Source organism: Poeciliopsis prolifica, unplaced genomic scaffold (genome assembly GCF_027474105.1).
Source record: "Poeciliopsis prolifica strain line A6 unplaced genomic scaffold, Auburn_PproV2 SCAFFOLD008, whole genome shotgun sequence".
Lineage (NCBI taxonomy): Eukaryota > Metazoa > Chordata > Actinopteri > Cyprinodontiformes > Poeciliidae > Poeciliopsis > Poeciliopsis prolifica.
Window position 1 is genome coordinate 1,435,107 of NW_026562383.1, and position 16,456 is coordinate 1,451,562.

At 39.4% G+C, this 16,456-nt stretch overlaps 1 protein-coding gene across 1 annotated transcript; it reads right to left on the reverse strand.

The window, feature by feature from the left end:
• Positions 1–4,509: 4,509 nt before the first annotated feature.
• Positions 4,510–15,212, reverse strand: dmbx1a (diencephalon/mesencephalon homeobox 1a). Its single transcript, XM_055032476.1, has 5 exons — positions 15,004–15,212; positions 11,559–11,728; positions 10,404–10,582; positions 8,998–9,388; positions 4,510–8,135 (listed from the first exon to the last, which is right to left on the reverse strand). The coding sequence occupies exons 2-5, from the start codon at positions 11,710–11,712 to the stop codon at positions 7,693–7,695; spliced, it is 1,167 nt and encodes a 388-aa protein (XP_054888451.1). The 5' UTR covers positions 11,713–11,728; positions 15,004–15,212; the 3' UTR covers positions 4,510–7,692.
• Between the last annotated feature and the right edge of the window lie 1,244 nt (positions 15,213–16,456).

A 16,456-nucleotide genomic window follows, 5' to 3' on the forward strand; every position in this document is an offset into this window, starting at 1 on the left:
CAGGCCCACTTTGGGACCGCCACATTAGCTTCAAGCTGCCACCAGATTAAGAAGAGAGAACATTTTGTGTGTGTGTGTGTGTTTCTTTTTTTTATCCTCTTTAAGAAGATTACCCAGGGAGGGGTGAGACGGCAGTCAGGGTGTTGGTGAGAAGACGAGAGGAGAATGGAAGATGAAGCGGAACTAAAGGAGGGCGGCCCTGGATGCACAGCCAGCCACCTGTTGTCACTTGTCTCCTTCTACTGTCTCTGCTTTCGAACACAGTGCAGAGTGGTGGTTTAAAATATCCAGCAAAAAGGAAAAAAAAGAGAAAGAGTGAAGTGTTGAGTCATGAGTAAAGCCTCCACTTCATTAGCATGTGTGTGAGCAGCTGTGAGGCTGACGGTGCTTCTCTCTCCTCTGAGTTTCCTGCTGGCGGTTTCCAGGAGAGCTCTGATGTGTATCTGAGCAATGCGCTATTAGAGGGATTTCCCCGGGCCTGACAGCTCAGAGAATATGCTGTGAAATGGCAATGCTGCCGGGCTAAAAGAATGCTGGAAACAGGATTAGGATCATATTCTGGCAGACCCTGTCACTTCCTCAATGGGCTGAGGTTTCCAACGCTGGCACTTTTCCATTCTCGCTCTGGTTAAAACCTTTAAGAGAACCATGGAGAGGAGGGAGGAAAAGCACTGATTGAATGGTACACTGTGATTTTTGTGTGGAGCTCTTGATCCGAAAGATGTGTGTGAGTGTGTGTGTGTCTGAGTATTTGAGGAAGAGAAAGTCAAATGCAGCAAGAACACGGCAACCTGTTGGTCATGTGCAAAACACTCTAGCTTACTGCTCACTCTGCTGCGCAAAAATATATGTTCATACTTTGCTTTGTGCAAGTACGAAAGAGTTTAACTGCCAGAACATGGAAATAAATTCAGGCGCAGCGCCTCTTTTAAACGAGAAAGGTTTATTTTTATGATATGCAAAAGCCCTAGAAATGAAATAAAAATGAAAAACCTCATAACGAGATTTATATCTCATTAAAACCAAAATATTTTCTCTTTTATTTTTCTCATTTTAACCAAATAAACTCAACTTGCTGAACATTTCACATTAAGATGAGAAAGATTTTTGTTATAACAAGACATAAAACTTGTCTTAGCGAGGTTTGCATCTCAGCTTTTCTCAATTTAATGAGAAACTCTCATTTTCATGAGAAAACGATTCATTTTTAAGCTTTAGAGTTGAACACTCCCATACAAAATTATTCACAATCCTGAAAGATTTTTCACATGTTGTGAAGTCACAAAAACAAACCTTATTGTGTTTTATTTATATTTAATGTAATGAATTCACAAAGTAGTGCTATCATTTGGCCTGATAACTTTACAAGATTTTTGCAAAAATTTTGCAGCCAATTGCATTCAGAACTTCTCCAACGTACCTGAATGAAATGACTGAATAACCTCATCAGCTTGTTACCATCTGGTCTGGTAATGATGCATTCATTAGACTCAGGTGAGCTGCAGTAGGGATGCATCTATCAGTGGGAGGAAACTGAAAACTGAACCTTGAGACTGGGATAGATGTTTGCTTTCCATCAGGATCAAACCATCCATCCAGAGCTACACTGGAGCTTTAGGGAAAGCCATGTGTGCGAATGGCACAGTCAAAGTCCAGACAGACTTAAATAAAATATGTTTCGTCAGAAGAATTTAACAGCAGGTTCAGAAATCCATTTCCATACTTTTGGACCAAAGAAGAAAAGGTACAAGAAAACAAGTGAGTCAAGATACGTGAAGCTGGTAAATGGACACTTTAGAAAACTAGTTTTTTAAACTGTTTCTACAAAGTACTGATGTTAGAAGGTTGAATGTTTTATAGATTTTTATTAGGAAACCATTTGACACATTAAAATTTAAACTGGCAATCCAACCATATGCAACAAAAAAATAGTTCAGTGGGTAGTAAATATTTTTGCAATACAGTTGCTGTATTTCTATTGATCATATAGTTGCACAATTTGACAGTTCGAAAATAAATTTGCTTGATGAAAGCTCAGCAATTTCAGAAAAAAATCCCAATGAAAAGGTTTTGGCGATGGGTTGAGGGTTTATGGTCAAATTTAAATTGGTTCATTTTGTAAAACTGCAATGGAAACACTTTGTTTTCACATCACGTGAGTCACATGATGCACTGGAACCGGACGTTCCAGTGCAAACCACAAAGAAGAAGACAGGAAGTAGTTTCAGACTGATGCTTTTTAATGACTTATTGCATGAAAAAACTTATTTGCAAGGAATTTTTATTGTGTTTCTTATTACATGGAAACACCACTTTGCAAAATTTGTCATTAACAGAATATTAACAAAATTTTGCACATATTTGTAATGGAAACACATCCACTGTAATGCTCTTGTCTTTCTAGGTTTTACCAGCATGCGAACCAGTTCATGTTCTCTCCTCGTATTTTTTCTGTCCAGTATTTAGTGTCCACTGGATCAAAGTAGATGGAGATGCATGCTCTTCTGTACAAACTACACGCTGGAGATGATGGAGGTTCATTCAGAGGCCTGAGTATTAGAGACTGAAGCACCTGATCCAGCAGTGAGGCTCAACACACTTGACCCTGCAGCAATACAATCAAGCAATCCCTGTTCACCCCCTGGGGTGTGTGTGTGTATGTGGGTGTGTGTGCGCGTGTGTGTGTGTTTGGGGGATGGGTGTTGAGAATAGAGGGAACATTGTTATGTTCTCTGCTCCGGACCCCCATGGGAGAAAATCCTGCCATGTATCTGAACAGATTCCTCCTCTGGATAACAAGGACACACGCTTCAGATATATATCAACACTGCGGTCCTATCAGTCACACAATCCGGACGCCCTTGGCTGAGGACACACACACACACACCCGCACACCTGCTTGTGGTGTAATAAAACACAACAAGGTGAGGGTGAGATGTTACACCAATGTTAATGCTGCTAATCTGGTGAGATCATTATCCTCTTCTATCCGATCTTTTTGGGAAGGACTCGTTCATAACCGTCACCAGACGTAACCCAGCTCAGCCGCAGAGCTAAATTACTCATTTGCACAAACACTGAAGGGAAGCAATGCGCTTAAGGCTGATTAAATTAGCAGCACAACAAAGTCCCACTGCTGCAACAAGGCGCTAATATGGAAAGTTTGCTGTCAGAGGAGCAAGGTTACAGTTTTAGACGCTGTAAGGTGCATATTTGTGTGTGTGTGTGTGTGTGTGTGTGTGTGTGTGTGTGTGTGTGTGTGTGTGTGTGTGTGTGTGTGTGTGTGTGTGTGTGTGTGTGTGTGTGTGTGATGTGGTGGGCGGTGGTCTGTACGTTTTGACAAACCATGCTGTTAAAGATATAACAGCAGCATAATCACCGCCCCAGGCCGTCATTCTTCAGGATAATGGCCTTCCTATTCATTGGGGACGCATTACATCTCAGCCCCCACTTTTTTTTCTTTTTTTTTAACATTTTCAAATATTTTAAATCTGAATCCTGTTTCTTTGTGCACATGCCATGTTTAGATGAAAATGTTTCATATCTCTTTCTGCTCTTTCTTACAGAATTTTTCCAGCTGATTAACAGCCTGTGATTCACTTTGTTTGCTTTGACCTGCTGATATATAATTAAAAACATTAAGAAATATTTTCAGGCTTTGCTGCCTTAGATGTTTAATTATTTTTAAAAAGTCAAAATGATCATGAAGCTGACCTGCAAAGCTGAATGTTAAAATTTCTTATTAGCTGTTAGCTTGCTTAGTATGACTGACAAAAAAAAAGGATCTGTCTGTTTTCTATAAAGAACGTAGACGGTTTTCCTCTAAAAGGTAGAAAAAAAACCTGCCAATTTCCAAATCCAGCATGTTCCACCAGCAGACTGAGGCTGAAGCTCAGAAACATAAAACTGGACAACTTTGCTGTTTTCTTCCTGTTACTGAAGTTTTCATTTCTGCTTAAACGTGACAGTAAACAAGATTTAATCTCAGTTCTTCTTAAAATTGAATTTTTAACCTGTGTGTGCTGATTTCATTCATGAGGAACCTCAGTGATGATGAAAATGATTAACCTTGAGTTCTTCCTCCCTCAGTAACAACTTCCCATCTCGCCAACTACTGATCATTATGGAATATCGTCTTCGAGATGTTAGCATGTCATAACAGTCATGAGGCAGTCAGACAGCAACAATCTTCAGTCAGAAGCTTATTCAGATTTGTTGTAAAACTGACTGCTACCACAGGATGGTAGATGGTTTCTGGATGGTTTCTGGCCACTGCATCTCCACACGCAGCCACAAGGACACATGGGATGAAACTTACATTTAATTTCCCTTTGAAAAGAAGTATTTTTCAATTGAAATGAACAATCTCAACATTTTTAATTGAGTGGTTGATCAATATTGAGATATAATATTGATTATAAAGTCACAAAGCAAAACAAACTGATTCAGTTCGAGTACAGCTGTGAGCGCCCCCATGTGGTGTAAATGTTTTGTACAAAACACCGCCACTACAGATCAAGCAAAGCTTTTATTTGCAGTTACTTTACAATGACACTAGTTCAAGTCTACATTATTTGGGGAAGCAATAGAAACATCTATGCAGATATCCTGTCCTTCTTTTCTCCTCCATCAGAAATCGATTCATCACTTAAACCAGCAGGATGGACAGAACGGTGGGAGGACAGCATAAAAACGACAACAGAACCCAGACAGAGTCCATACAGGGTGACACAATGGAGGATGACTTATTTATGCTATGAAATCTTATTCATAATTATGTTTTGGGGTTTTTTTTGCTACTTTTCAGTCCAGACCCATTGCACACGAACATCGTGTTTGTTCATTGTGATTCCCAGAAGTAAAGATGTGTGTAGTGTCTGAATGACTTTCAGCAAATATCACCTTAAAAGCTGGCAGCCGACGTCCACCATCAGTTATACATCATGATAAGGAGCTTTACATTACCTTACAAGTAAACATTAATAGATAGACCTTTTATGTATATCATATTTAAAAAATAATGTGCTTTTTTTTTCTTTCTTTTTTTTTACATTTGAAGAAAAGATCTTGCAGCACACATGAACTGAAAGTGGAAGAAAGCCATGAGAGGCCTGATCAAGTCCTTACAGTCAGAGTGGCTTCAACACAATATGAGGGGGAGGAGAGTTTTTCCTTCTTTCTCTTTACACAGGATATCACTGAAGTCATGGCAAAAATCATGTTGGAGGTTTCCAGAGTGTGAGCTGCTTAGAATGGTATGCATGCTTATAATTGCATTTGCCCCAGCTCCCTCAGCCCTGGGCCAAGTGTAATTAAAAGCTCTTAAAATTTAGTCACTGAAATAATTTTCTCATTATCAGGCCAGCGTCTGCAGAGAGCAGCACATCGCCGCACATTTAACTGGCAGATGAGTCGCTCTGAGCAGTGCTGCGGGTTTAGATGCCATCACCGTGTTGAGCCATACAGGACTTGTGCACAGCCACTTTGCAGATCATTTTTGTCACTATTGATTTACCGTATCTTCCAAAGTGCTTTTACTTATTCACAGTATTCTTCTAGACAATGTCACAGAAACAGAGCGCATTCCCCATCAGTTGTTTACGTCCTTTTCAGAATTGTTCAGAATATTTACATTTCACATCATAAGTCAGTGTGAAATGTGTTTCTAGTCACGTGGACTGTTGCCCCTTAGTGCAGCATGTTCAATATTATACAAGTTGTGTTATTGTTGGTATTTTTACAGATAATTTACTTTTGGATGGCAGGTTGCAGCAGAAGGTGTGAAGACATGAACATCTCTCCAAAGGGGACAGTTTGGGATTTTGAAGTGAGGGTAAGAAGCAGTTAATATCTTTCCTGTAGTTTACTGAGTTTAAATTCCATAAATAAATGACATTTGATGTTAATTTGTGCAACATAGATCATCTAAATTTAGCAAACATCCAGATTAGTTGGTACTGGAGGCTGAAGCTAACGGCTAGCCTGTCAGGAGGCGCGGTGAAAGCAGAGCTCAGCAGCCTAAAGACAACCCTGATCACAATCTTTTGTCTTTTGTTGGAAAAGCTAAATATGTTGCAAATTGGAGACAGTGACATTTAATGGGATTTATGTGTTTCATGAAATCTGAAATATTTTGCAATGAAAATATCTAGATCAAAAGCTCCGCTTTATCAAAATATTTAAGCTTCTCGTTAAAATGAGAAACTTTCTCATTACAGTTAGTTGCAAAAGATTTTTGTTATAACATAATATCTTGCTAAAACAAAAATGTTATAAAAATGAGCTCCTCTGACAGTTCACAGCTTGTTAGAAGTCATAAAGGGACTCACTATGACTCTCCGTCTTCTCACCGTTTCTTCTTAAAACATCTTAAAATCCCGAGGTGTTGCTGTTCTACTAATACAACATTACTAAAGCCATATTTTGGTTATAATAAGATGCAAGTCTTATTATAATGAACGTTTTAAATCTTATTTAAATGTTAATTTAATTTAAGTTCACTAAAGCTGAAGAAAAGGAAAAAAAACACCTATACAGTTATTGTTCTATTTTATTTAATTGTTTAATTACTTTAAAAGAATCATTTAAAATGCAACTATTTAATGAAACATAACACAGTTTCTCAGATAATAAGAAATAATCTCTTTAACCTTTAAGCCGTAATCTTGTCTGCTTTGTGCTGTTGTTTACATTAAAGCTGATCATGATTACGCTGGAGGACGAGGCTGGAGGCGGTGCGCTGCCAATAATGACCCCCTGAGACACATGCTAAACATGTAAAGCATTTCCTGCTCAGAGTGGCCATCTAAAATGAACGAAAAACAACTTCAAAAGCAAAAATTAAGGAAAATCTATTTAATGGATTTTGCAAGTTCTGTCTTACCTTCCTGTTGGGTGGCTATTCTGCTTTACATCTTCTGTTCTCACTATGAGTTTCACACACATGAGAAACTTCCTCCCTCCACTTTCCATGTAAATAATTAATTCATCATTAATTGATTATTTCCATGGGATCATTATTCTGTATGAATAACAGCTTAAAACACATGAGAATTGTTTGAAGGTTCAAACGTGTGTTTTCATAAAGGACTGGGCTCTGCTTGAATAACTGTTGGCTTCAGATAATCTGGATTTGTACAACAGAGAGCAGAGCTGCAGGGAAAAGCCTCTTTCTGACTGGTATTGATTTCTGGTTTTCTTTTAAGTCTGACATGCAAGTGCTGATTTCAACTGATTCCAACTTTTTCTCCTAAAAACTACTTTTACCTTGAAACTCAGATGAATTTAAGACAAAACACAGGTTAAATGTACATGTTGTGCATTCAAGCAGTTTAAGGCCAAAACAATTCTTAGTTTTCATATTTTTATATATATCAAACACTGATCAGAGCTAGTCAAGAGAAACTTAGCCAATTCCCAACTCTGACCGACTGATTGGTGCATGTCTTCTAAAGAGTTATCCTCTGCTAGAAGGATATTAACTGCTTATGTCATTTTAACAAAAGCTCAGTTCTAAAAATCCCAAATGACCCGTTTTAGGTTTGATCTTCCTCGGTCTGAACCCTCCTGGCAGGCTTACTGGAGCTCTGCATGGGTGCTAGAAATCTATAACGGTCACACAGACATACAATGGGATGTGTAGTTGTGGTGCAGGTGGAGCTTCTCGCCTGATACACACCGCCCTCCAAAGCGTCAGTTGGACAGCGTGTCCAGTCCCAGCGAGGCGGCGTGCTGCTTGGCCCTCAGACGCAGGTTCTCGATGCTGGTGGTTTTGCTGTTGTGGCTGCTGAGTCCTCCTGCAGCTGAGGCCTGCAGCAGGGGGCTGCTCCACACCTGCTGGGCGTGATGGGACAGAGACTGGTAGTAGGACTGGCAGGGCAGGGAGCCCAGGGGCGCAGGGGGCATGTTCACGTTCACTCCCAGGTAAGGGAGTGAGGACGGGGCGGTGAGGTCAAAAGCTGCCGGGTAGGGCACCAGGTTGTTGGTGGCGGCCATGTGCTGACGAAACTGCTCCTGGAGGCGAAACAGGCTGAGGGGGGAGGACGAGTAAGAGTGGCTCTGAGAGAGAGGAGCTGCGGCAGCCAGGCCGCCGGAGGACGAGGAGGGCGTTATGGACGGAGAGACCAGAGGGGAATCTGCACAGAGAAACCAGTTCTGATCAGTTTGACAGTCACTTCCTGCTACTAAACGTAGAACTGCAAATTGAAATTACAAAAATAAATGTGCTTAATGGAAACACATTTATTTGTTGGAAAACCCACATTTTTTGATAAACAGATTGTGTGCTATGATGATGAGGTTTTTCAGCAATATCAAAATACATGTAATTTGAAAAACTGCAATGGAAACATGTTTTGCATCACACAAGTCACATAATAAACAGCTGGATGTTACTACTAGCGAAAACGACAAAGAAGATGACAGAATATTGTAGGGGGATGAATGTTAATGATTTATTACAGTAAAAAACATATTCACGAGTGATTTTTATTGTTTTTTTAATTCACTTTCAGCTCCATGCAGTTGTAAAATTCTGTTTTCTCGACATTTGTGGAATATCATCAAAGTTTTTCTCACATTTATAACGTAAACACAGCTACTGATTAACCTAATTAAAGAGAGCTCTAACAGCGTCATGCGGCTCATAAAAAGTTTTCTCATTAGAACCACTTGATTCCACTGCTTCTCTGTAAAATCACTGACTACAATTACCCCAAAACGTAGCTGCTCTCGGCAATGTTGCTCCGTCTCATGAATAAGACGACAATGTCTGATGACTGAATTATAAATACATCTAATGTAACTGTTGACATCTGTCACTGCCATGATTTTTATTGACTTATTGCATGAACAAGCTTTTTTCATTTCTTTTTTTTATTATTGGAAACACCTCAATTACGAAATTGTGTTTTTACGACATTAGGAGAATCTTGAGAAAGATTTGCACACCTTTGTAACGGAAACGTAACTAACATGGTTTCTGTCTGTAAAACTTACCCGGCTTGGGGCTGAGCCTTTTGCAACCTGCGGAGGGATCACCCGGGGTCTCGCACTTCATCTCCTCTCTGACAGATTTAGTCTCGTCCTCCTTATCGGTGGCGTTGTCCTCTGTTGCCGAGTCGCTGCCCGAATGCTCTGCTGAGGTCACGTTCAGCTCCATGTCAAGAGGAACGTGGCGGACCAGAGGAAGGTCTGTTTCCAGAGAGGAGGAGGAGGGAGAGGAAGATGATGGAGGGAGCGGAGTGTCAGGAAGGATGGTGGCAGAAGGAGGAGCTTCCTCCTTCTCGCTTCCTCCTTCCCCGGACACGTCCTTCTGCTTCTGAAGCTGCTCCTTCTGCAGGCTGCGCTGCTTCTTCCGGAACTTTGCTCTGCGGTTTTTGAACCAAACCTGAAAGTTAGGACAGGAGAAAATTTGACACAAGAACAACCCAGAGGATCCTCTTCATGAGACCAGCTTAGAAAGACAGTGTGTTCAGTCAGAGGCTTCTTCAAATTCACTGGAACTGCTACAGGAAATCTTTCCTGCCCACTGCCAACACTATTTACAGTAACTCTGATGAATATTGAACTAATATGATTTACAACAACTTTCAATTTCCCGTTGGGATCAATAAGCATTTCTGAATTGAATTTGAATCATGTGAAATGACAATTTCATAGATCTTAACAGAGATTTTTGTATTTGACAAACATTTTTCAGCATATGTGAAATTTATGATGAATATATTTTTATCTTTTAATTTTCAACGATTTTTTTCCATCCTGAACAGATTTTATTTAGTTTTCTCTCACAAGAATCCATCTTTGAGACAGTTCAATTGGAGCCAGTATTCACCTAAAAATTCTTAATTAAAAAAATCCATCACAAAAACAAGATCAGTAAGATCCTTTAAATTCTTAAATATTCTCTATAAAATTTATAGAAAATAAGCCTGGGGGGTCCGCGCTTTTTGTCTGCTGCACCAAAATTGTCAAGTGAAAAAAACTTATATTTTTAATAAAAACTTGTACTGTATAGTACGTTCCAACTTGATAATATACTAAATGAGCAGATTTGTTTGTTTGGAAAGAGATGTGTGTTTACACTTCTCTGAACCAACTATTGTAGAGACAAAATTTAAGGGTTTTGCAGATTTTCCACATTAAGGGAAAGATTTGTCAGGTCCTGAGAAAATAGTAAAAATTTTGTCAGTTCGGATTAGAACTGGATAGATTTTACCCTTGCAAAAAGCCTGCAAAAAGTGTGTTTATGTAAAATAGAATACTTTGTATTTTAATAAGATCTCATATTTATCTGCAATCTCTCTGAAGACAGAAACTTTTAAAAATAAAAGTTTCTATCTTCATCAATTATCTGTGCTGAATATAGTATACACTACATTCCTGAGGTCATTTTTGCCTACCTGCACCCGGGCCTCTGGCAGGTTGGTGCACATGGCAAGGCGCTCCCTCATCACCACGTCCGGGTAGTGGGTCTTCTGGAACGTCTTCTCCAGAGCCTCCAGCTGCTGAGCGGTGAAAGCTGTGCGGCTCCGGCGCTGTTTGCGGTGCTGTGAGCCGTAGCGAGCCTCCAAGATGATGTCTTGAAACGTGCAGCCGTTGGAAGAAAAAACAAATAAGGGGGCAAGTTTTATTTCACTGTGCACAGATGACAGATGGTGCAGTTTGATGGGGAGAGTTTGGTGCAAAGTACCACAGGAACTAATAACATTAATTATGAATGTGTTTTTTCTCATAGAATGAATTACATTTTTAAATCATGAATTTCACACTGAGTTAGAGGTATGTGATAATGCATATGTTGGTATTGATCTGATACCGAATAAATATTACTGATAAGCATTGACTTTTTAAATGTAAGTTTGACATGAAACTTCTGACCTTTCATTTTCTTTTCTTTTTTTGTTGTTGTTGTTGTTGAATTAGTCTGTTAAAATTTGGGACATAATTTGAAGAAAGTTTATAGCTATTTATAAAATACTTACGTATATAACATGATAAAGATAAACCATATCAAAATCAAACAAATCTGTACTGATTTTTTTCTAAGCAAAGTGCACAATAATTATAATTTTAATGAAACAAAACAAAAACTTTTTTGTAGACTGGAGAAACTATGATATAAAAATAAAAAATAAAAAAACACCAGGAGAAAATCTGAAACTAAAATATCAATCTTAACAATCCAATACTGATACCAATATTTTGCATCAATATGTCAACCTCTGTATGTAATACTTTAATTACATATCTATTCAATAAAGTAAGTTTGCATCTATGTCTTCTTCTATAGTATACACAATTTAAATTTTATCTGCATCAAGATGATTAATTACTTACTATTTATTTATTTTGGCCCTTTTGTCTCTCCATATAGACCACATTTAAAACAACTATATTTAAACACTGACTGTCACACACTCTTTGTGCGAGGTAACCGCGCGCGCGTGTGTGTGTGTGTGTGTGTGTGTGTGTGTGTGTGTGTGTGTGTGTGTGTGTGTGTGTGTGTGTGTGTGTGTGTGTGTGTGTGTGTGTGAGGTGGGCACGTGCTCAATTACCAGCTAGTCTTTCGGCCAGTGTGAGCGCGTGCACGGAGGGCCGGTAGTCGGGCGCGTGCTGCGCCTGTTGAGCGGCCTGCTGGTGCAGGTTGTACATGGCGCTCAGGGAGTTCATGGCGTGCAGAGAGTAGCCGTTCACCCCGTAGTGCTGCATGATGAGAGGTCGGCACCTGCGGAGCGCAGCAGAGAGAGAAGAGAGAGCGGCTGTGAGTTTTCCTGATGAGACGCTGCGCTTTGGACGCGCTGCGGTTGTTCCACGGAGGAGGGGATCACGGGCTTTAACTGCGCCAGCTTTTTATTATAGCTGAATGACGGCAGGGGCTCCGGGGGCCAACACATTTTATCGGGCGCACTCAGGCTAAAATGTTATCCATTAACATCCAATTATCGCTCTGTTCAATTCATTAATTATACAAAAGACTTTTAATTGGGGTAATTATAGCTCGTTCCAGTAATGAACCGTGACGGATGCTTTATTCATGAACGTATTCAGCCGTTCTCCGAGAGGCCTAAATCTTCACTGACAGCGGTACACTGACAGATCACGGCAGTGATGAAATGTGTTGGGAATATAGAAGGTAACCGGTTCCGCCTGCAGAACCCGCTAACCGAACCACTTCATATCAGACTGAGATCAGATGTCAGATTTCTAAAATCTAAATGAAAATAACTCGATTTATTGGCCAATGTTATTCTTGAAATAAAATATTAATGAAAAGGCCACATAAAGAATGTATTAATATTTCCCGGTGTATGACAATTTTATTTATTTATTAACTTTTTTATTTATTTATTTATTTTTGAAAGTTCAATCCAGCGCTTTGTTTGTTGTTGAAGCTTTAACTTTATTCACAGCTACAAGTCGTTAAGGTGCAAATCAAAAACATATAATCAGGTATTTTTATCAAAATGAGCCATTTCAAGTGAATTTTATTTTTTACTTGACATGCCACAAAATATAATGACAATATCTAAAATATTCACTGATTCGTTGGTGAATTCAAACTAAACATGGTGTCGAGAAAAGTCTTCTGTGACACGTTTGTTTAGATTTATCAGTTTGCAGTAAATTCCAGCAAATGTCTTACAGAAAAAATTTCATCTGTTCTCAACACACTTAGTGGTTTATTGTAACTGAGCTGAACATTAAATAAATGTTTTCTTTATCGGGACTGGAATGGATTTTTTTTTTTTTTTTGCAGAGTGAAAAAAAAGAAATAAACGAATTAATAATAATAATAATAATAATAATAATAATAATAATAATAATAATAATAATAATAATAATAATAATAATAATGATAATAATAATAATAATTCAGTTAAGTTAGATCTAAAATGTAATATTGAACATTAGTTTTCCAGGAGTTTCTTGAGTAGTAACTCTGTACACGTGCGCGCGCCCGTGTGCGTGTGCACGTGTTGCCTGCAGTGCCCATTCCCAGCCTATTAAGTGGCTGCGGCGGCTGATGAATGTGATCAGAGGGCAGTGGGGAATAGTTTAATTCGCCGGGACAGAAGGTGCTTCGCTAAACATTTACTTTGCTCCCTGAAGTATTCCAGTTGAATGCCCGCACCCCTCCTTGCCTCTGCCGCCCCCTCCCGCCGCTCTCTGGCGGCCTCTTATCCCACCGCCCTGGGGCAACGTTTTGGCTGAGATGTATGGCTTCAACGCGGGTAAAAAAAAAAAAAAAAAAAAAAAGCAAAAGAAAAAAAAATATGCATGTTGATCCCCATTTGCCTCCCCGTCTAATGGAAGTGCAAATAGGTTTCGACTGCTGGGCCCTCCATTTATCATCAACGCTGACGCGGGCGGACGCGCGGCCGGGCCGACAGCGACTGACCGGCCGCGCGCTGCGCTCTCGAGCGCGCGTGCGTTCCTCGTGCAGGGTGGCGGGCAACGCGCTTCCTGTCGGTTCGTTTTATCTTCTCATCTATTCAAACGCGCTTCTTGAAACCGAGCAATTAGAAATGCGAAAAGATCCTGTTTTCACCGCTCAAAGTTCACGGAAGAAAAACGTAATTCCGCTAAAATGATGACTTGAACTGTGTGTGGGGCCTTTAAACTGTCCCGTAGTGACTGGCAGCTTCGCTCGTCCAAAACTGATTGTGCACAGTAGCTGTCAGGCTCGTTATTGTCATTCATAACCCGCTCCGAGCTGCAGGCGCTGACTCGGGGCCCGCTCCCGGCCGGCAGGCTTCCTCAACGCTTCCATTATCAAACCGTAATTATGGAAATTTGCCTCGTAGTGAAGCTCTTTGATCCCACCAAATTAGGAAAAATGTTATTTGCTATATCCTCCCTCGGGGGCACGAGGCGACCCGACGATCTGTGTTTTTTTTTTTCTTCTTCTTCTTCTTTTCACTACGTCATGCAGCGTAAACTGGGATTCCACTTGAATCTGAACAGTGCAGCTGGAAGGGTTACGAGCATTGATATGATGCTTTCTACGCAGAGCCAACATTTCTGTTTGAAATTGTTGTGAAGTCAAACTGCAGTAGGAGAGCGATTCTTTAGCTTGGAGAGAGCTGAATAGATGTGGCCTGATCAACTTTCCACACTGGCCGGTAATCAGGACGCTGCGGAGCTGAAATATTCGACGCATGCCTGCAGAAATGTTGCACTGACTTAATCTTACTCTGGGAAATATGCTCATGTTTATTAGTTGACATTTTGAACTACTGACACCGCAGGTTCTGCTGTTGCTGTCCAGGACTGGGATTGGCTCAGTTTTAATTTGTTCCTCCAAAATCAAAATGAAGACTAAATGTTCTTTATTAAAATCTGTCTTTTGACAGCTCTCCCTTTGAGCTGTAACTTAAGTGAGAGCATAAAAAAATAAAAAGGTTGAGTTTATTTATGAAACGCCAATTCAACAATATATGTGACTTAAAGGGAAATTTCAAGACAAAAAGGCTCAATTCATATAAAATTATATCGAATCAGTCAAACAAATATATTCATATCACAATGTTGCAGGTTCCGTTATACGCAGCACAATCCGACCATAATTATTATGAATAAATCACAGATTTAGTTAGTTAGTTAGTTAGTTAGTTAGTTAGTTAGTTAGTTAGTTAGTTAGTTAGTTAGTTAGTTAGTTAGTTAGTTAGTTAGTGAAAAGTTTTCTAAGGTCTCTGTATCTGTAGCATAATATTACTGTCAGTTTTTGTTTTTTTTAATCCATGCAATAACTTTCTTTTGTTTTTGTTTTTTTGTTTGTTTTTTTATGAAAATGTCTCAATGGATATTATCTTTTATTATTTATTTTTTAAATTGTCACAGTTAGGACAAGCCAAACAAAGTGTCAGGGTAAAAGTGTCACTTCTTCAGGCTACATGGACAACTTGAAGAATCTGAGGCTGCTGAGAAAAATGTCGGATAATAGTCGGTGACGGACATGATAAATAAGTAAATAGGGTAAATTAATAAAACTTTAGCTACCTTTAATTCAAACGGCTCCTTCCTTTCTTCTCCTCGGACAGAGTTACTCCAGCCTCCAGAACTCGCTGTTTCTCCGGGTTCCGTTGTTTTTCTTATTTACCGCCTGTATCGTGTTCGGTTCCTAACCGGGTCAAACTCCGTTCGGCTGCTTCACCTCAAGTCCAACTCGCTCGCGCGCTCCGCGGTGCCGCTGTGATCTCTGCTTGCTGTGGGAAACCGCCATCTGCTGGCGCTCGAGACTTCCCTGCGGAGGCATTTTAAGGGGAGCCACGCGGGGGTCGTCCGGGCTTTTGATTGGCTCCGCGTTCTGTCAGTTGCGTGAAGCTGACGTCCCTGAGTTATTTCCAAACGTGATGAGTTTTGGCATATTATCTTGACTGAGATCCTCCTCCTCCTTTAACTCTTATGTCATATATATATATATTTTTTTCTAAGTTGATCAACTATTCTGAAAATGTTGTAGACTATCTTCATTTATTTGGCCACTAAAACTGATTATTTATTGAAGCGAAAATGTAATTAATTGGTGAATGAGTAAAAAATAAATAAATAAGATTGTCAAGTTTACCCCGATAAGCTATTCCCATGAACATGAAGAGTCCTCCCGCTACTTCGGAGGAGCAAAACAAGCTCCTCATAGTCTGTTTGCTTTTCGGCTTTCCCTGCATGCCTCTGGAGGACAGAGACAGAGAGATGGCCCTCAGATGCCAGGGCGCTGCCTTTACACTCTTTGCCGGGACTGGAAGGATTTTGGGATGGGATAGGAAAGACAAGACGCCATCTCAGCCTCCCAAAAAAAAAAAAAAAAAAAGGGAAAAGAAAAAGCCTGTCTTGAAATGACTGCGGGTAAGAGGATTAAGGCAATAATGCCCTTCTCTTCTTGAAGGGTTTTTTAGAGAGGATTTCTTCTCCCGGAGCAAAACCGTTTAGGTAGGGAATTAAGGGCAGCGCAGTAGCCTTTCAATGTAAAGCTTGCGTATTTTGTTAAAAGCTTCCCTGAGAACGTGCATGGCCCTATAGCTACTTTCATTTTTTTTTTTTTAGCAGCAGCAGATGAAATGTTTAATTGAAATGATGTTAATATTTAAGCAAATATGTCCATGTGATTAGTATTTTCTTGTGTTACAATAAAACGGGGCTGAAATAGGGAATACATTCATTTTTAAAACATTGAGCAAAACCTCATCTGGTTCGTGAGTTTAACAAGCTTTATTGATATTCTCTCATTTTTCAGTTTATCACGTTGAAATTTATATATATATATATATATATATATATATATATATATATATATATATATTATATATATATATATATATATATATATATATATATATATATATATAAACAAATATTGTTTCACCTGAACATTTAAATTGGGAGAATTTGAAACTTAATTGGTTTAAAATGTCTGGAATAAAATGGAGTGAAATCTGAAACAATTCATCGTCGT

Coding starts and splice junctions, on each gene's coding strand:
- dmbx1a (XM_055032476.1), bottom strand. CDS start 11,712: ATGCAGCACTACGGGGTGAACGGCTACTCTCTGCACGCCATGAACTCC. Junction 9,389..10,403: donor TGCCAGAGGCCCGGGTGCAG/GTAGGCAAAAAT, acceptor CCTAACTTTCAG/GTTTGGTTCAAAAACCGCAG. Junction 8,136..8,997: donor AAGGCTCAGCCCCAAGCCGG/GTAAGTTTTACA, acceptor TTCTCTGTGCAG/ATTCCCCTCTGGTCTCTCCG.